Raw genomic sequence first — 21,096 nt, 5'->3', positions numbered from 1 at the left:
GTGCCACAGAAAACTACAAAGAGCCAGGTGAGTGTGGGAGGAAGGGGGCTCATGTTGGCTGGAACAGTTTAATGTCATGTCGTACTTTGTAGGCTCTTGTCAGGTCGGTGGGTTCTTGACAGCTGCTTTGTAACCCAATGCGTGTGCTGGCTTTTGGAGCATCTGAACACATATCTGTTCCATTAGTCTCAATACTTTTATAGTAGACAGTTTGTTACAGATACTTTGTTGAGCGTCAGTTGTTGTTGTGAGTTGTTAACCTGCAGGTTTTTGCACACGTTATCATTTTAAGGGTGACTTGGTGTAAAATTGCTAATCCTGAATTTATTCTTTCTATGATCTGTTGCATTAACTGTTAATTGCTGGGGTGTTTTTATGTCGTGCACTTCGTAGAGATCACTTGTCAATACAACTACGGGCTGGACTGTCTTTCTTTTCTTGGATTTCCTGTTGAGTATATTTGCTTTACTTCCAAGAGTATAAAAGTTGATATTTATTGATGACGAATTGTGATTATTGTTCAGGTGTTGGACATTTCGAGTGCCACTTTCTCTACTCCAATTAGTTTTCACGTGTTGAGCTTCCCTCTGCGCCAGCTGATTAAACAGACGAGCAGCAATGAGTAACATCCAGCTCTTATTATCACGGCCATCACCATTGTCATCAGCCATCCTCTGCTTGCTGGCACGACTCCCATTAAAGTCTCAGTTAAACCTCACACGCAACATCAGCAGCCAGAGTTGTAAATCCTGCTGTAATGAAGTCATTAAGTGAGATAACAAGGAACGTGTCTTTGTTTTTTTCCCCTTTACTTTCATTTATATCTGGTAACAGAAGACTGTCAGTGAAAAGTAGCTGTAATTTCTCAGAGTGAGAAAAGATTCACTGAGTTTATCGTCTTGTCTTTATCAGCCTTCACTGTGTCAGCTCGCGCTCGCCTTGCCCTTCCCATCATTCCTCACTGTGACATGTCCGTCGTGTGTTTGTGTGCAATATGTGCAGCTGGTCATCATCTGTCTTTGCATACGCGTGTGCTTTGACTCATTTTGTGTGTGTGTGTGTGTGTTCATGTTATCAGGGAAGAGCTTAGACAGCAGCTTGCTTAAGGCGCAGTCCAGCCTGATAGTTCTCAGGTCGCCTCAGCTGCTGTGTGCTGTAAGTCAGCATCGACCCGCTAACGCAACTTGTACAGTAACACATACAAATTCATGAGCTCTACTAGCAATTCACCTCGACTAAATCATTCCTTCTGGGGGTCCCTCCGTGGATTAAAAGCATAAATCTGCCGTGGTTTAGCACCACTAAATCCCTAAAGTACCCTTCATTTTAATGAGTCCTTGTTAGCAACATTCCTACATCTTTCTATGAGACAGTATAAAACAAATGATGACAATATTAGTAGTTGGAAGAAATGTCATTTTGAAGAAGCACTGAGCGGCTTTGTAGTGTTTCTACACCTCTGATCCACCCACACCACGTGTTTAGCATGTCTCGCTGTCCCCCTCTTGTGGACATAAAGTGGAATAGTGGAATTCATCAGTTCTTATGTTTTGATAGATCTCACCTTATATTCATCTTCTTGTCTTAGTGCTCTCCACATAAAGTTTGCTCATCTGATGAGCCATAAGAATGCGACCACGCCTCCATTTAAGTGCACTGTGTTCCATGTCACTCTTTTCCTTCCTTTTAAACCCAGCTGCCGCAAAGTTTGCTGACCTGCTAGGCTCAGTGCGTAGGGGCTCAGGGCCCTCACACGACGGGGAAGGGAGATCCAGCACTCCACCTTCCGCTGCCCTCTCCGCCCCCTCTCCTCCACACACCCCTGTTGTCCCCATGCAAAGTAAGTAGAACAGAGCAACAACAGGGAGTGTACAACAGACAGACACTGGAAGAGAATAAATATTGGCATCTCCCCTTCATCTGTCCCTGCACTGCGATGATGCCTGAAAAGACTGAATCATGTGTCATTTTGGGAAAGGAAGAAAAAGGAACAAACACTCATATAGATCATGCTCAGCTTTCAGGATGGTTTCTGTCTGTGTCATTTCTGCATCTTTCGAAATCCCTTCAAGATTTTTTGCAGTTGCCTTTATTTTATTTTTTTAAGGCAAGGAAGAAATAGTACTTGACATGACAGGAAAACGAAAGTCCGAATATCTTGTTGTGACGAGTTATTAAAGGATGACAGTCATCAGCATCCTATAGACGTAATAAAACGATCCGAATTGAACTTGTTTATAATTCTCTAATAAGTTAATACAAACTGTGTTCTTCATATTTGAAGTGAGGAAATTTTGGAATAACCATATACAAATGAAAGGCTTAGGATTAATGAAAGGATTATTGCTCCAGGGTTAATGAAAAGCAAGCTTAACTTCTAAAACTCCTGTATAAAACTAAAGCTGTTTGACTGCTAAGACTTCCTCAGTCTCCTTCTGTAACACTGTGCAGTACAAATGCAGCTAAACTGCTGTATGTTGATGAAACTTAGCAATATTTCAGACACTGTAGTTCGATTTCTGTTGTAGTTGTTAGGACCACAAATACATCCACTCCTGAAGGGATTTCTTTAGTTCTTTATTCCTTTCTTATTTTTTTGTTTCCCTTCTTACTCTTTCTCATCTGTTCTTGTGCATTCCTCCTCCACCCATCCACTCATTCATCCATCCATCCATCCATTCATCCGCCCATCCATCCTCCGCTTGGACGGCGATCAGTGTCTCGGCTCACAGACCTGGTAAGCAGTGTTCGCAGGGTGCCAGCGGCTCCTGCGCCCGAGAGTGACGCTGCACCGGCGCCGGTACCTAGTGCCAGGCCCAACCCTCCGCCTGCACACACAACTTCCCCACCTCCCCCTCACACCCCTTCCAGCCCCTCCCTGTCTTCCTCCCAGAGTGAGTACCAAGCATGACCCACCCTGACCCTACGCATGGTAGAAAGCCACGGGGTTTAATCACCTGACTTATCAGGGTTTGTCTGCACAACTGCATTTTGTCAGCTGTGTTAGAAACTGAAGTGGATGTGCGTGTTTGTGAGTCTGAGCCGACGGGGTTATGCCTCATTTGGTTGTTTTTGACAAACTGTGATGTCTTTAGCTGCAGACAGTAGGTGGCACTGCTCGCGCTGATATAAGAAGATGCCTCACAGATACAGTATGTGTCCTCATATAACAGTTGTTCAGGATCACATGATAAACAAGGCCTCTCATTCATGTGTGCTGATTAGATTTTATTAGCTGCTGTTCAGGCTTTACTTGTGTTTGTGATACACAATCCTCACTGTTTTCCAGCTCGTCATACAAACAGCAACAAGACAAGTTGAAAGATTAGTTTTAGGTTTTCACAAATAACAGTTTTTCCAACACTTGTAAATTGCCTGAGCATCTGTTTTGCATTAATTTATTAATAGGGTTTTAAAACTAACTGCTCCCCTCCGCCCAACTGTTGCTACTACCTCGTATGAACTTCTGTTCCCACTGTCTTCTGCAGCGCGCAAACAAGAGATCATCAAGATCACTGAGCAGCTGATAGAGGCCATCAACAATGGAGACTTTGAGGCATACGCGTGAGTCTGCGTTTGTGTGCATGGTTTGTGTTCAGATGCATACCGTAAAGTTGACAGACTTCATTATCATGTCCTGCTCTTTCCTCTTCAGTAAGATCTGTGACCCTGGACTGACTTCGTTTGAGCCGGAGGCGCTGGGTAACCTGGTAGAGGGGATGGATTTCCACAGATTTTACTTTGAGAACCGTAAGATTGATATATTTGTCACTCTTTAAAATACCTGAATTCATATTGTTACTTCCTGATCTTGTTTCTTATTGTTTTGTTGGTTTAACCTTCAGTTTTATGGTGCACATTATTGTCTGATGAGTCTAAATTGCACAGTGGGGCCCAAAAACAGAAATGTAATCATCTCTCTTTTAATTGATGCACATCTCTTCCTGCTAGTTTATCCAAAATCAATTCATCACAAGAAAAAGTAGAGAAAAATATATTTATCAACATAGTCCTTCGTATTTAGACTGCAATAACAAAGGGTTTAAATCTTTTCTTTTTAATGCAACATGTTCTGGTTAAATTAAAATAGAAATAAATGAGTAGTAATATTAGTCATGTTATTGTTGTTGTGTTGTTTTGCCCATGCTCCTCTCTGTCTTCTCAGTTTTGGCTAAGAACAGCAAGCCAATCCACACCACCATCCTGAACCCCCACGTCCACCTGATTGGCGAGGACGCCGCCTGCATCGCTTACATCCGCCTGACTCAGTTTGTTGACAGCCAGGGTCGGCCGCGGTCCAGCCAGTCAGAGGAAACGCGCGTCTGGTATCGCAGAGACAGCAAGTGGCAGAACATCCACTTCCACTGCTCAGGCGCACCAGCTGCGCCGCTCCAGTGAGGTACGGAGGCAGAAAACACACAGCAGGTGTTCCTCTGAGAGCAGGTTTCCACTCCAAACTGTAGCTGTTGTATTTGTATTTATTCAAGCAATTAAAAAAAAATCTATATTTGTTATTGGCTCACATGTAGTGAGAGACTGTGTGCTGTTTTTGTTAGATGCATTTTTATTCATTTAATGTTGTTTACCGTCAGATATAGAGCGATCCTTAAAGGAGCGACAGCAAGTGCAAGAATACCTTGTTGATATTAGTATGAAATGTCAGTTATTATTGTGGAGCTTCCTTTTATTTCTTTTCTTTTCTTTTATAATATGAACGTAGATATAAAACCTGCAGGTTTGAGTCCACCCAAAGTGTGTCTGCCAAAAGTGAATGTGGATCCAGAGGACAATACGCTTTACTGTTAAATTATGATCTTATCTTAGCATAAAGATTGGAAACATGGGAACACCTAGTTTGGCTTTGTCTAATAGTAAGAAATAAGCTTACCTACACCTATAAATCTCTAAACACAGTTACAGTACAGCTTCTTAAAGTTGTATTCAACCTGCAGAGTGAACTTGGGTTGTTATCTCTGAAGAGATCTAAGCTTCCAATCCTCTGATAACCATTTTTCCCAAAGTGTGAACTGTTCCTATAATTTTAAAGCATATGATGCATCAATCTCAGCCATTCTGTAAATTATGTTTCAGTTAATTTGAAGATTTTTTATTTCATTCTCAGGGTCGATTTCTATAGTTTTGTTTGCTGGAGAGAAAGGTGGAGGAGGAAGAGGAGGAGGAAGGGATGAAGGAGCAGGTCCATGTCAGTTTGGGGGACAGGGCTCCTCGCCCTTCAACAACAAACCTTCCCTTACTGGACGCCCGGCCTCAGCCCCCAGCATGCATCTCTTATTTTCCTTCTACTGACCTACAACACCTTGAAACAGCCATCAAACCACATCCTTCACCCCCCCCAGCTTCCTTTCCTCTCTCCAGGACACTGGGTGATTGTTGGGGGGTGGGGTTCAGCACTCGGTGTGATTCCTTCTTCTTCCTGTGGTCTCTTCTCCCCGTCCCTACAATTTTTGTGACATCAACCCTTTTGTCCCTCCTGTGAATCCACACTTGTGTGACATAAACACTGCACTGGAAATACAGTATGTAAAGTTTTAAGTAAAATCTATTATTATCATTACTATATTATTATTATTATTATTATTACACATTTGCAATTGTACATGTAATTTGTATAATCTGAAATGATTGATGCCAGTGGTTTCTAGAGTTGAAGGAAATCTTTTTGTTTGTTTTTCTCTAACTTTTTAAGGAAGCATGTTTTTCCCCATATTAACAGTGGCTGTTTTCTATTGTGGCTATTAAGTGGAAAATGATATTGGCAGTTTTTGTAATTTGCTTCTCGTACATTAGCTATGATGCTGCACCCAAACTCATGGTCAACATGCTTTCTGTTTGTTTGTTTTGGGTTCTCTGTTTTATTTTTTTCTGTCTTAACCCTCTCTTATTTCAATTTAAATGTTTTTTTGGAAGGGGTGTGTCTGGGGGTGTCCTGTGTGAGCGTAGATAATGAGTCCTTTTGTGTACGTGAGTGTGTGTGTGAAAGCAAACACATAGTGTGCACTCGTTCCAATCAATGATGACTCTGTGCTGCTGGACGAACCTGTTGTTGGAGAAGGGGTTAGCTCATCTCAGTGTCTTCCTACATCAAAACGTCAACATATAAAACAAGCAGCATGCCCTCGGAGTTAGAAAGTGAATCCACTTTTTCATCTTCATGTGTTATTCTGATTGTAGCACCGTGAATGATGAGGTCTAAAAAGGGAAGAACTTTTTTCTAATATAACAAGATACTTAATGTTCAAGTGACTTTTTTGTTTAACTAAAAAACAAACTTATTTCGTTTTAATTTTAGTTTAATTAAATCTCCTTATAATATAAGAATATATAAGAAATAATTTATTCTTTGAGGTGAAATATTGTCAGGCAGATTCTGCTTTAATTGATCACATTTGTTTATGTTGGTGAACATAAAATAGAGCTGCAACCAGGAGTTGTTTTTATTAAAGAAGAAGATAATTTTATCCATATAGTATTAAAAATGTTTAAAAATTGTTATTTAATTTCAGGTCCTAAACCCCAAAGTAAATGTACATTAGTGCAAAGTGAAGGAAACAAAACAAATTCTGACAGAAGCCTTCAATTAGATGTTTTTTTTTCATAGGTCGTGCAGATAAATGTTCTGTTGACTATTGAATAATTTACAAATTGTTGCAGGGTTTCATATATGAAAGATGTGTTTTTATTGTAACTGTTTTAAACATGTACAGAAAGAATAGTCTGACCTCATAGGGTTTTTTGTCTTAAAGGAGAAGATATTTTCTATATTTCTACTATTATAACTAACAGTTCTCATACAGACTTAAACCAGCCATGAATTGCTTATCGGAATAAAGCAAAGAAAATTATGAGATTTCTTCTTTAGATTAGGTGAAGGAGTATGAAAAACAGCATGGGGAGACAAGTGTCACTGCAGCTTATACAGAGACTGAGGTTGTTTTAGTCCTGAAGTAGGATGATCTTTGTTGAAAGGCTTAGTACTGTGGATCTAAGTGAACAACCAAATACTGGAGAGGAGAAAATGTTTTTTCTATTTTACAGTGTTGATTTCTGACTAATTAGACTTATAACAAGCAAAACATGTGGCAAAATTCAGTGACATTTAAGTATCCTGTTATAATTCAGTCCTTCCAGGATTTAACAGACTTTTTTGAGGATTGTTGCAGCATAAAGTGTTTTATAAAGTTTTTTGTTTGTTTGTTTGTTTTTTCAAAGTCATTCGGCAGCCTGTTTGTTTCCGATGTCCCCAGTTTCAGACTTTTTCTAGGTCTGTTTTCCTAAAGAAAAGTCATTCGGTGACTTTTATTAGTGTTCCACCACACTGTTGCACACTGTGCAATAGAGTTGAACCCCCACTTTAGTGCAGAATACCTTGAAACAGTCTTTGGCAGTAACCTTTCCTGTCATCCCACCTCTCCTGGTGATTCTTCTACACCTGCAAAGTTTATACTATAAGATCCCAGAAATCAGATGTTTTTTTTTCTGTTGTTGTCATAATTCAACCTATAATTTGCCTTTGTGCACGTGTTTTGCACGCACGCATCAGCAGCTCTCGTACACCCTACGTGTGAGGCGTTCTGGTCACATTGGCAGAGACGTTGCAGTAATTGAACAAAATAGCAAGGCTGCGTAGTATTCGTGGGTTAAATTTGCGGTAATTACAATCATCACAACAAATTCCTGGAGAGACTGATCATTTTTTCCCTGACAAGAACCTGAGCACAGTTTTTTGGTGGCAGTGACATGCTACCGTGTTTTCTAAACCTGTCTGTATGTTGACCCCACACCTCTACTATTCCCACACAATGAGGTTTCATAAAATCCTAGTGAGCAGCAGTTCAGCCTTGGCCCACGTTTCCACTACGAGCCTGTTTCGTTTTTTTGGGGTAGTGGTGCTAAGATGGTGCTTGACAAGGGGGAGACGCTCTGTTGGTGGCTCCTACTGTTGCTAGGCGACAGATGAATAGTGCTCAGTGCTCTTTTCCTAAAAGTTGAGATATTTTTAACTCGCTAAAATCTTGGTACCGCCTGGAACACAGCAGCACAGCCTTTATTTTTCAAACTAAAAGAGTCAGCTCTCTGCGGAAATAATCCCAGTGGATGTGTGACCTTCACTTCCAAAGCCATAGCACAAAAAGGTGGTGCTACCACCTGCATGGTTGTCTCTATGAAGCACATACACTTAGACTCATATCAGTGATGAGGCCTCTATGTGTGGGAGCATTTCCACCGTATCACAACTTCATAGTTGTCTGCAGACGTTAGGGTTGCAGTGGTCTGGTTCCTAATGTAAGACCGGAGTGCAATACTTGTGTATGTGTAAGCATGTACAATACATCCATTGCTCACAGTGTGTGTCCTGTACCAGCCTGGGGAGGGTACGTTTTGGAGATGTGTGTTGTGCGAGCTTTGATGGAAGGAGAAGGCTTTATTTCGGAGGACATATCAGTCCCCTGCCTTCAGCCCAGGACTTTGTTTTTTATGGTTTGATGTGTTTGTCCATGTATTAGTTCATGTTTTTACTCTTGTGCTCTTTGACTTCTGTTACAGTAAAGTGTTATCAAGCTTTTCATGATATAAAGTGCTTGTGCCAGCGGTGGCAGGATTTCTTGGATGGACTTTACAGCACGGAAGACTGATTTTTGTCTGAGTTTAACTTGCGATCAGCTCTACTGTACTTCGCTCATCCATCATTGGCTGCCTTCACCTTTGTCTCTCCCCTATTGGTCAGACCAAGATATTAAGAGACCTGGCAGTCTGTTTGGTGAAGAGTCCTCAGGTTTCTATTTATTTTAAATATTTATTTATTTATTGTAGTGGATACTGATTTGTGCTTTTTGTTTTTCTTTTTTTTTTTAATTTTCTTTTCCTATTGTACAGCTCAAGCACTTGTGCAAGTACTGTCTGTTTTTCAAAGGGACGCTGCTCCATGTCAAACTGTTTTTAAAGGGATAGTACACCCCATTTGCTTAATGCATGTGTTTTTCTTTTATGACCAATATGGTGACAAATACTTTTTCTTCTATATTTTTCTCATGCTAATTTAGATTTACTTTGTTTTTCAAATTATTTTTTGCTGTTTTAATGTGTCCTTTTTTTCACGTATGACGTTATCACTTAAAACTCGTAACACAGAAATGTGTTTTGTGTGAACTATCTCTCTAAAAGCTTTTTTGTCTTTGTTAAAGGTGATTTCACACTTTTTTCAAGTGAAGGTTTTTCATGGTCAACCACTGGGTCATTATTTGTACTGATGTCACAGTGTCTGTGTCCATGTCCGACTGACCATGTTTTATTTACCAGAAGGTCACAGGTTCATGTATGATCGTGCTAATCAAACATGACCCCCACCCCCCTCCAGAAAAGAAGAAATGGCAGCATGTACAGTACACAGGTGTTGTTCTTCTGTTCTTCTTAGTGTGTTTACTAGATTTGAAAATCACTATAATAAGATTCACATTTAAAATGAAGGATTACACAGTATTACACAACTGAAACTAACTAGCAGTGTAGCCGGTATTTTCTTTGCATGACAGTCAACAGGAAACTTGTTTTCAGTGTTTTCTTTTTGATTTGGTTTCTCATTTTCTACTAAATGCTGGTATACTCGACCGTTCTCTATTTTCACAGCTTTTTAAGTGCATATAGCTATTTTTGTCTGCAGATGATATAATGAAGATGACTATGATGAACAGGATGACTATATTAATGACTGTGGCACTAAGAAGACTATGAGGATGTTGACAGTGGTGATGATGATGATGTGATAGAGATTATTTTGCATGCTTTCCTATGGACTCTGTGTTGTCAGTGTACAACAGCTGACTGACACATTAGAAGCAGTTTAAAGAGTGAATGAGCTCCACCAGGGGGCGCAGTCACACAAAGTAAAGCACAAACAGACATAGATGGAGGCAGGTTGATGCTTCTTCTCATGTAGCTGCACAATAAATGGAGTTTAGCGTCAAATCGAACAGACAATCCAGTCAGAGACGATGTTTATCAGTGTGGAATAAGAAGCTCTACCTATAAACTACAGGAAGTGTCCTCCTCTAGTGTGTTGAGCTCAGTGTGAGCTCTGCTGCCTTCCTGTCAGATGTTTAGTCACATGAAGACTCACTGAGATTAACTGGAGCCTCTGTGTTCACTCTGAACCTCGACCACCTTCTTTCTCCAGCCAGTGACTAAGTTGCACTGACAACACTGAGTCAGCTTCTCTTTGTAGGGTCTTTCTCTCTTGTTCCCAGTCCCTCTGTTTCAGCCTAATTCACTCATTTCTCTGCAGTTGGCTCTTTCTGCTTTCCCTTTGTCTCTTTTTGTCACTTTGGGTTTCTTCTGTATAATAATATGAATCCTCTAGTTCTCTGATTCTTCAGATTATTGCTCTGTTCTCTTTCATGCTACACGTGTTTCTCTAACTTCAAGAAAATGTGTTAAGATGTTATCAATAAAATGACAATTGAAATAGAAACGTTCACTTTGTTCTGTGTTTAATGTCCATATTTGGTGGATGTCTTTTATTTCCTGATACTTCTTAGGTAGCTGCTGTAATTTAGATTGACCCCTGAGGAGATACATAAACAAACACAAATAAATGGAGAGAAAGTTTTTTATTGAAACAACAGAAATAAGACACAGAATAAATCTGAGAGTCAACATTTGTGTTTCACAAAGTTAAAGAGATAAAAGGTAAAAAGTTCTATCAACCTTACTTGCTCCATTCACAAAATAAAAAAAGAAAAAGATTTTAAAAATAAAACAGATCGAGAGTTTAAAGTTGAAAATCAGTTTGTTGTAAATAAGTTGTATTTTAACTGGATGCTCTATTGAAAAAATAAAACATGTATTTGATCCACATTTAATTCAAAATAAACGTCAAAGATCAACATAATAAAATGTTTCTTTGCTGATTTAAGTTTGAAAGTTCTGATATTGTACATCTTTAAGTATTAAAAGTGTCCGATAAAGTATACATGACCCACTTTTCTAAAATACAATGTTTAAGTATCTGACTTAAATTACATTTTTAGTTGAATTCTAAATCATCACCCTCTCTGAACATCACAGAGAAATCTCAGTTGGACAGATTTTGATTTCAGTGGTTTTGCCATCACCAGCTTTACCAAGATTAAAATATGGGAAGAGTTTCTGAGTGAAAGTTTCTCTGTAAGTGCAGAATCGAGTCATGTCTTCAGAGTCATAGAAGGACACCTCCCCCCTGTCATAGTCCAGCTGTACTCTGATCCTCTTGAGACTCTTCTTCACTGTCAAAGTTTTACCACAACCATCAGTGTATTTTCCACTTCGGTGCACTAAACACCAGAATCCATATTCTGGTGAACCAGGACACTTTCCCTTCCTGTCAACTGACTCTTTAACCAAACCCACATTCCAGTGAGGATGATCTCCCACCTCCACCTCCCAGCTGTGTTTCCCTGAGCTGAAGCCTTCAGAGCCAAAAACAGTGACATACTTCATGTTTCTCTCTGGATTATCAGGAAGCTGCTGCTTTGTTTTTCCCTGTCTCACACCGGTCAGATTATCAGATAAATAGAGAAAAGGGTGTGCAGTGTTTGGGTCCAGAATGACAGGACTGAAGTGGACCTTGTCCTTCATGTTCTTCCAGACTCTGAAGGACAGGTTGCCCAGGTGTTTGGCCACATCTATCAGTGCTCCTGAGAGCAGCTGTGGATCTGACAGTGAGCTCTGGGCTCTGGCTCTGGTCTGAGTGGCTTTATAACTGCTGAGGAATGGCACGTTGTGTTTGTGCAGCTCTTCTTCAACAGCACAGATACTGTCTGAAAGAGAGGAGATCTCCTCCTCAATCCTCTTCATCTCTCTGCTGATAGTCTTCCCCTTCTGCTCCTCTTCCTCCCTCAGAGCTGCCAGTCTGGACTCCTCTTCCTCTTTCAGGAACTGCTGGAGCTTGTTGAACTCTGCTCTGATCTGCTGCTCTGTGGACAACAGCTGCTTCTTGGAGTGTTCAATAATGTCATTGTAGGTTTTCTCCACTTGTTTGTATTTGTTCCTCTTGTCCTGTAGAGACTTTAAGTCTGATTTCAGCTGCTCCTTCAGGTCACTGACTGCTTGTTCTGCAGGAACCACTTTGTGACCAGTGTGATGAGGAAAATCACAGATATGACAAAGAGCTCTATCTTCATTCTCACAGAACCAATATATCATTTCTGGATGTTTCTCACACACCACCTCCTCTTTCTTCTTTTTCTCTTTTTCTGTGTCAGATGAACTATTCTTCTCCGTCTTAGTGAAGGAGTCAGCTAGTTCTTTGAGAGAAAGGTTAATGGATGGACGATCCTTTGATGATTCCCTTTTACAAATGGGACAGTTTTTGTTTTTAGCTTGTTCCCAGAATTGTTGCAGGCAGCTTGAACAGAAGCTGTGGTTACAGCTCAGAGACACAGGATCTCTGAAAGTCTCTGAACACACGTGGCAGCTCAGGAAACGTTCAAAAAGAGCTCTCTCAGCCATTTCCTCTGTTTTCCAAAGTGTAAAATTTCCAGACTCACCAAAACACAGTTAACTGTTGACTTTTCCGGTAGAATCCTCTGGATGTGTTTTCTTTTAGAGAGATCGTGTTGTGTAATGTGCAGTAACGGTGACTCTGCTCTGATCAACAGTACAAATCTTTCACTTTCATTTCTTGTGTTAAGGGCGGAGGCCTGAGTGACATGAAGCTGGCATTCGATTGTGTTTCGACCTGATGGTGCTGTTTCTGTGTTACAAACAGTTAAGGTTCACTAAATACCAGATGGACATTGTAGAATTGAAGTCGACTGTTGTACTTTGCTTCTCCTCCATTGGATGCCTTCACCTTTGTCACACCCCTATTGGTCAGACCAAGATATTAAGAGACCTGACAGTCTGTTTGGTGAATAGTCCTCAGGTTTCTATTTATTTTAAATATTTATTTCTTTACTGTCTGTTTTTCAAAGGGACGCTGCTCCATGTTAAATTGTTTTTAAAGGGATAGTACACCCCATTTGCTTAATGCATGCTAATTTAGATTTACTTTGTTTTTCAAATTATTTTTTGCTGTTTTAATGTGTCGTTTTTTTTTTCATGTATGACGTTATCACTTAAAACTCATAATACAGAAATGTGCTTTGTGTGAACTATCTCTCTAAAAGCTTTTTTGCCTTTGTTAAAGGTGATTTCACACTTTTTTCAAGTGAAGGTTTTTCATGGTCAACCACTGGGTCATTGTATTGTACTCATGTCACAGTATCTGTGTCCATGTCCGACTGACCATGTTTTATTACCACAAGGTCACAGGTTCATCTATGATCGTGCTAATGAAACATGACCCCCACCCCCCTCCAGAAAAGAAGAAATGGCAGCATGTACAGTACACAGGTGTTGTTCTTCTGTTCTTCTTAGTGTGTTTACTAGATTTGAAAATCACTATAATAAGATTCACATTTAAAATGAAGGATTACACAGTATTACACAACTGAAACTAACTAGCAGTGTAGCCGGTATTTTATTTGCATGACAGTCAACAGGAAACTTGTTTTCAGTGTTTTCCGTTTGATTTGCTTTCTCATTTTCTACTAAATGCTGGTATACTCGACCGTTCTCTATTTTCACAGCTTTTGAAGTCCATATAGCTATTTTTGTCTGCAGATGATATAATGAAGGTGACTATGATGAACAGGATGACTATATTAATGACTGTGGCACTAAGGAGACTATGAGGATGTTGACAGTGGTGATGATTATGATGTGATAGAGATTATTTTGCATGCTTTCCTATGGGCTCTGTGTTGTCAGTGCACAACTGCTGCCTTTAGCACACAGCTGACAGATTGTGAGGAGCACTTGGTAGAAGCACTGTTGCTTCCATGAGTCTGCATGTCACTATAAGGAGCAGCACTGAGTCTGACTGACACATTAGAAGCAGTTTAAAGAGTGAATGAGCTCCAGCAGGGGGCGCAGTCACACAAAGTAAAGCACAAACAGACACAGATGGAGGCAGGTTGATGCTTCTTCTCATGTAGCTGCACAATAAATGGAGTTTAGCCTCAAATTGAACAGACAATCCAGTCAGAGACGATGTTTATCAGTGTGGAATAAGAAGCTCTACCTATAAACTACAGGAAGTGTCCTCCTCTAGTGTGTTGAGCTCAGTGTGAGCTCTGCTGCCTTCCTGTCAGATGTTTAGTCACATGAAGATTTCTGTTTCTTAATAGTAAAGAGATAAAAAGTAAAATGTTCCATCAGCCTTGTTAGCTCCGTTCACAAAATAAAGAAGGACAGAAAAAGATTTTTTTTAATTAAACAGGGTTTAAAGTTAAAAATCAGTTTGTTGTAAATCATTTGTATTTTAACTGAATGTTCTTTTGAAATAAAACATATGAAATTTTTAAATCTATGCCGTACATGCCAACTTCTCTCAAACACACAAAATATTTATTTGGTTTAAATGTTTGATCCACATTTAATTCAAACCTCATATACTTAATGGAATTACTTTCAAAACTTGAATTATAAGAACAATAAAATAAACGTCAAAGATCAACATGATAAAATTTGATTGTTTGAAGTTTGAAACTTCTGATATTGTACATGTTTAGATTTTCAAACTGTACCATAAAGTCTACATGTCCCACTTCTCTAAAATACAATAAATGTGTAAGAATCTGATTTAAATTACATTTTTAATTTAATTCTCAATCATCACCCTCTCTGAAAATCACCGAAATGTCCGTGGAACATATTTTGATATCAGTGGTTTTGGAATCACCAGCTTTTCCAAGATTGAAAAATGGGAAGAGTTTCTCAGTGAAAGTTTCTCTGTGAGTGTAGATTTGAGTCATGTCTTCAGCGTCATAGAATGACACCTCCCCTCTGTCATAGTCCAGCTGGACTCTGATCCTCTGGAGACTCTTCTTCACTGTCATAGTTTTAACAAAATTATCAGTGTATTTTCCACTGCGATGCCAAAAACACCAGATTCCATATTTTGGTGAAGCATCAAGTTTTCCCTTCCTGTCAACTGACTCTTTAACCAAACCCAAAACCCACACAGGATGATCTCCCACCTCCACCTCCCAGCTGTGTTTCCCTGAGCTGAAGCCTTCAGATCCCAGAACAGCAGCATACTTCATGTTTCTCTCTGGATTATCAGGAAGCTGCTGCTTTGTGTCTCCATATCTCACACTGGTCAGATCATCAGACAGATGGAGCCATCCAGTTGCAGTGTTTGGGTCCAGAATGACAGGACTGAAGTGGACCTTGTCCTTCATGTTCTTCCAGACTCTGAAGGACAGGTTGCCCCAGGTGTTTGGTCACATCTATCAGTGCTCCTGAGAGCAGCTGTGGATCTGACAGTGAGCTCTGGGCTCTGGCTCTGGTCTGAGTGGCTTTATAACTGCTGAGGAATGGCACGTTGTGTTTGTGCAGCTCTTCTTCAACAGCACAGATACTGTCTGACAGAGAGGAGATCTGCTCCTCAATCCTCTTCATCTCTCTGCTGATAGTCTTCCCCTTCTGCTCCTCTTCCTCCCTCAGAGCTGCCAGTCTGGACTCCTCTTCCTCTTTCAGGAACTGCTGGAGCTTGTTGAACTCTGCTCTGATCTGCTGCTCTGTGGACAACAGCTGCTTCTTGGAGTGTTCAATCATGTCATTGTAGGTTTTCTCCACTTGTTTGTATTTGTCCCTCTTGTCCTGTAGAGACTTTAAGTCTGATTTCAGCTGCTCCTTCAGGTCACTGACTGCTTGTTCTACAGGAACCACTTTGTGAGTGTGGTGCAGAGAAAACTCACAGACAGGACAAACAGCTCTATCTTCATCCTTACAGAACAAATGAGGAACTTCTGGATGTTTCTCACACAACACCTCCTCTTTCTTCTTTTTCTTTTTTTCTTTTTCTATCTCAGATGAACTATTATTCTTCCTCTTAGTGAAAGAGTCAGCTAGTTCTTTGAGAGACAAGTTAATGGATGGACGATACTTTGATGATTTCCTTTTACAAATGGGACAGTTTTTGTTTTTAGCTTGTTTCCAGAATTGTTGCAGGCAGCTTGAACAGAAGCTGTGGTTACAGCTCAGAGACACAGGATCTCTGAAAGTCTCTGAACACACATGGCAGCTCAGGAAACTTTCTAAAAGAGCTCTCTCAGCCATTTTCCTCTGTTTTCCAAATTGTAAAAATTTCCAGACTCACCAAAACACAGTTAACTGTTAACTTTTCCAGTAGAATCCTCTGAATGTATTTTCTTCTGTAGAGATCGTGTTGTATGATGTGCAGTAACGGTGACTCTGCTCTGATCAACAATACAAATCTTTCACTTTCATTTTTTGTGTTATGGGTGGAGGCCTGAGTGACATGAAGCGGGCATATGATTGTGTTTCCACCTGATGGTGCTGTTCTGTGTTACAAACAGTTAAGGTTCACTAAATACCAGATGGACATTGTAGAACTGAAGTCGACTGCTGTACTTTGCTTTTCCTCCATTGGCTGCTTTCAGATTTATCTCTTTGCTATTGGTCAGACCACGATCATTTAGAGACCTGGCAGTCAGTGAATAATCCTCAGTTTTCTGTTTGTTTCTAAAAAGGTTTTTGTTGTTGACCCCAGCTCCCTCGAAGGTCCAATCAGTATTATTCCAGTTATTATCAACAACAGACAGTAAACAGGCTACAGAGCAGTACAAAGGAACTATTCCAATCTCTGACCAGCCCCAGTATTAATATTAGTGTTCCTACTACAAGATTTGGTCTTCTAAATGTCAGATCCCTCTCTAACAAAGCATCTCTCTTTAAATGATCTTATCCTCTCACAGAATTAAAATTTCTTTTTTTCAAATGAAACCTGGCTGAGGATAGGTGAGTATATCCAGTTGCAAGAGTCTGCCCCTCGATTTTTGCTATTTTAACTCTCCTAGATTAAATGATCTTGCTGTGATCTTAATAAATCAATTCAAATGCTCACTTCTTACATTTAAACAGGTTCACAGATTTGAAGCTCTGTCGTTTCTTATCCACTGCTCCGTTCCTGTATGTTGTCCTGGCCTCACTCATAATCAGGGCCACGCCCTTGATTTAATATTCCCTTTAGGATTGACTTTAACCTCCACAGAGTTAAAGAACTCCATCTCAGATCATAAATGTGTTGTATTTGACACTTGTCTCAATCCAACCACTGTACCTCAAAAAATAACAGTTAAACGTCATCTATTTAACAGCCAGTCAGAAGCTAAGTTCACTAGCACCTTTTCTATGTTGATGCAGGGTATTTTTTTGCAAATCACATTTGATGATATTGTCCACCTTTTCAGTAATATTTGTCCCTCTGCTCTAGAGGCAGCTGCTCCCTTAAAGACTGTAAATGTGTCTCTTAAAGCCACCAACAAACAGCCTTGGAGATATGTCAGCATTCGTAGCTGTAAAGCTGAGTGTAGAAGAGCAGAACGGAGATGAAGGAAAACTGGACTTCAAGTGCATTATGAGTTTATGAGTTCAGTTCATATGATTAGATTGACCCCTGAGGAGATACATAAACAAACACAAATAAAGAGGAAGTTTTTATTGAAACAACAGAAATATTACACAAAATAAATCTGAGATTCACCATTTGTGTTTCACAATAGTAAAGAGATAAAAAGTGAAATGTTCCATCAACCTTATTTACTCTGTTCACAAAATAAAAAAAGACAGAAAAAGATTTGTAAAAATAAAACAGATGGAGAGTTTAAAGTTGAAAAGTTGTAAATCATTTTATTTAAACTGGATGTTCTTTTGAAACAATAAAACATAAAATTTTGAATCTATCCTGTTCATGCCAACTTCTCTCAAAAACACAAAATATTTATTTGGTTTAAATGTTTGATCCACATTTAATTCAAACATCATATACTTAATGGAATTACTTTCAAAACTTAAATTATAAGAACAATAAAATAAACGTCAAAGATCAACATGATAAAATGTTTGTTTGCTGATTTAAGTTTGAAACTTCTAATATTGTACATCTTTAAGTCTTAAACTGTTAAGTCACTTATCTAAAATACAATAAATGTGTCAGAATCTGATTTAAATTACATTTTTAGTTTAATTCTCAATCATCACCCTCTCTGAACATCACAGAGAAATCTCAGTAGATTTTGATATCAGTGGTTTTGGCATCACCAGCTTTTCCAAGACTGAAATATGGGAAGAGTTTCTCAGTGAAAGTTTCTCTATGAGTGCAGATTTGAGTCTTGTTTTCAGGGTCATAGAAGGACACCTCCCCCCTGTCATAGTCCAGCTGGACTTTGATCCTCTGGAGACTCTTCTTCACTGTCACAGTTTCACAAACAACATCAGTGTATTCTCCATTTTCATGTGACAAACACCAGATTCCATATTCTGGTGAAATTGATTCTTTTTTCTTGTCAACTGAATCTTTAACCAAACCCACAATCCATCGAGGATGATCTCCCACTTCCACCTCCCAGCTGTGTTTCCCTGAGCTGAAGCTCTCAGAGCCAAAAACAGTGGTATACTTCATGTTTCTCTCTGGATTCTCAGGAAGCTGCTGATATGTGTCTCCACGTCTCACACTGGTCAGATCATCAGACAGATGGAGCCACCCACTTGCAGTGTTTGGGTCCAGAATGACAGGACTGAAGTGGACCTTGTCCTTCATGTTCTCCCAGACTCTGAAGGACAGGTTCCCCAGGTGTTTGGCCACATCTATCAGTGCTCCTGAGAGCAGCTGTGGATCTGACAGTGAGCTCTGGGCTCTGGCTCTGGTCTGAGTGGCTTTATAACTGCTGAGGAATGGCACGTTGTGTTTGTGCAGCTCTTCTTCAACAGCACAGATACTGTCTGACAGAGAGGAGATCTGCTCCTCAATCCTCTTCATCTCTCTGCTGATAGTCTTCCCCTTCTGCTCCTCTTCCTCCCTCAGAGCTGCCAGTCTGGACTCCTCTTCCTCTTTCAGGAACTGCTGGAGCTTGTTGAACTCTGCTCTGATCTGCTGCTCCGTGGACAACAGCTGCTTCTTGGAGTGTTGAATCATGTCATTGTAGGTTTTCTCCACTTGTTTGTATTTGTTCCTCTTGTCCTGTAGAGACTTTAAGTCCGATTTCAGCTGCTCCTTCAGGTCACTGACTGCTTGTTCTACAGGAGCCACTTTGTGAGACTGGTGCAGAGAAAACTCACAGACAGGACAAACAGCTCTATCTTCATTCTCACAGAACCAACATGTGATTTCTGGATGTTTCTCACACACCACCTCCTCTTTCTTCTTTTTCTTTTTCTCTATTTCTGTCTCACATGAACTATTATTCTTCCTCTTAGTGAAGGAGTCAGCTAGTTCTTTGAGAGAAAGGTTAATGGATGGACGATCTTTTGATGATTTCCTTTTACAAACGGGACAGTCTTTGATTTTAGCGTCTTTCCAGAATTGTTGCAGGCAGCTTGAACAGAAGCTGTGGTTACAGCTCAGAGACACAGGGTCTCTGAAAGTCTCTGAACACACGTGGCAGCTCAGGTAACGTTCAAAAAGAGCTCTCTCAGCCATTTGCTCTGTTTTTCAAAGTGTAAAAATTTCCAGACTCACCAAAACACAGTTAACTTTTAACTTTTTCTGTAAAATCCTCTGAATATATTTTCTTCTATAGAGATCTTGTTGTGTAATGTGCAGTAGTGATGGCTCTTCTCTGATCAACAGTACAAATCTTTCACTTTCATTTTTTGTGTTATGGGCGGAGGCCTGAGTGACATGAAGCTGGCATATGATTGTGTTTCCACCTGATGGTGCTGTTTCCGCGGTACAAACAGTTAAGGTTCATCAATATTAGATGGACAATGTAGAACTGAAGTTGACTTATAATTTCTTATAATTTTTTTCTGGGAACTGCAACCACTGTTTTGTGTGTGGGGACACAGGGCATCGAGCAGTAGGCTGTTTAACGAGAACAATCTGATTATTATGATTCATAAACATTCACTGTTCATGTACTGTTCTTCGGTTGTTTAAAGCTGCTTTGTGACAATGTCAATTGTAAAAAGGGCTCTACAAATAAAACTGAATTGACTTGAATTGAGGGAAGTTCACCCTTTCATTCTATTTTTTCCATTTAATATCTGGGATATAATTTATGCTGAATACTGATAAGAATTCAACTCAGTGAGAACATCCAACAAGGATTATAAGAAAAGAACAATAAGAACTGACAGAAGATTATTTGTGTTGACCTGACAACAATTTTATTTGTGTGTGTTGTTTTTTCTTTCTTTTTGTTTTTTAATCACTTGGTTGAGCTTTTGATGATTTTGGTTATACTATCATTTTGTTTGAACATCTGATCTTTAGTTAGTGATCTAAAGGAAGGTTGTTGTTTGTTTTGTCACGTTTGTTATTTATGTTACATTTTATAAATGTATTCCTTTTGCCATTTTATGAGTGTGTATGTGTGGCTTCCTAGTGGGATGGAGGTCTGAATCTGAGAAACTGACCAGAACTGAATCACACTGGAGCTAAGCGTTAGTAGAAAACACTTTCTCACACACCACCTCCTCTTTCTTCTTTTTCTTTTTCTCTATTTCTGTCTCACATGAACTATTATTCTTCCTTTTAGTAAAGGAGTCAGCTAGTTCTTTGAGAGAAAAGTTAATGGATGGACGATCTTTTGATGATTTCCTTTTACAAATGGGACAGTTTTAGTTTTTAGCTTGTTCCCAGAATTGTTGCAGGCAGCTTGAACAGAAGCTGTGGTTACAGCTCAGAGACACAGGATCTCTGAAAGTCTCTGAACACACGTGGCAGCTCAGGTAACTTTCAAAAAGAGCTCTCTTAGCCATTTCCTCTGTTTTCCAAAGTGTAAAATTTCCAGACTCACCAAAACACAGTTAACTGTTAACTTTTAACTTTTCCAGTAGAATCCTCTGAATGTATTTTCTTCGACAGAGATTGTGATGTGTAATGTGCAGTAATGATGACTCTGCTCTGATCAACAGTATAAATCTTTCACTTTCATTTCTTGTGTTATGGATGGAGGCCTGAGTGACATGAAGCTGACATATGATTGTGTTTCCACCTGATGGTGCTGTTTCTGTGTTACAAACAGTTAA

At 39.7% G+C, this 21,096-nt stretch overlaps 3 protein-coding genes and 1 pseudogene across 26 annotated transcripts in view; 1 reads left to right on the top strand and 3 right to left on the bottom strand.

Annotated features, from left to right (window-relative positions):
- camk2b1 (calcium/calmodulin-dependent protein kinase (CaM kinase) II beta 1) overlaps positions 1–10,409 on the top strand; it is a 67,126-nt gene extending 56,717 nt beyond the window's left edge. For 15 of the 24 annotated variants that reach the window (XM_026342649.1, XM_026342646.1, XM_026342650.1 and 12 more), the window contains 4 exons: positions 3,489–3,564; positions 3,656–3,750; positions 4,166–4,399; positions 5,123–10,409. In XM_026342649.1, coding sequence (XP_026198434.1) covers positions 3,489–3,564; positions 3,656–3,750; positions 4,166–4,398 — 404 coding nt within the window. In that variant the 3' untranslated portion in view covers position 4,399; positions 5,123–10,409. Of the gene's footprint in view, positions 1–1,078; positions 1,160–1,652; positions 1,659–1,696; positions 1,841–2,717; positions 2,895–3,488; positions 3,565–3,655; positions 3,751–4,165; positions 4,400–5,122 lie in introns of all 24 variants that reach the window. The other 9 variants (XM_026342638.1, XM_026342635.1, XM_026342639.1 and 6 more) reach the window with 2 other exon arrangements.
- A 247-nt stretch (positions 10,410–10,656) lies between these two features.
- Positions 10,657–12,787, bottom strand: LOC113150236 (nuclear factor 7, brain-like). The gene has a single exon (XM_026342659.1). The coding sequence runs from the start codon at positions 12,502–12,504 to the stop codon at positions 11,077–11,079; it is 1,428 nt and encodes a 475-aa protein (XP_026198444.1). The 5' UTR covers positions 12,505–12,787; the 3' UTR covers positions 10,657–11,076.
- Positions 12,788–14,645: 1,858 nt separating this feature from the next.
- Positions 14,646–16,279, bottom strand: LOC113150230 (annotated as a pseudogene).
- Positions 16,280–18,049: 1,770 nt separating this feature from the next.
- On the bottom strand, positions 18,050–19,543 carry LOC113150240 (nuclear factor 7, ovary-like). Its single transcript, XM_026342661.1, has one exon. It carries the CDS (start codon positions 19,541–19,543, stop codon positions 18,131–18,133), a length of 1,413 nt encoding a protein of 470 aa, XP_026198446.1. The 3' UTR covers positions 18,050–18,130.
- Positions 19,544–21,096: the final 1,553 nt, after the last annotated feature.

Source organism: Anabas testudineus, chromosome 9 (genome assembly GCF_900324465.2).
Source record: "Anabas testudineus chromosome 9, fAnaTes1.2, whole genome shotgun sequence".
NCBI lineage: Eukaryota > Metazoa > Chordata > Actinopteri > Anabantiformes > Anabantidae > Anabas > Anabas testudineus.
The sequence above is the reverse complement of the archived record's forward strand: the minus strand, read 5'-3'. Positions and strand labels throughout refer to the sequence as shown.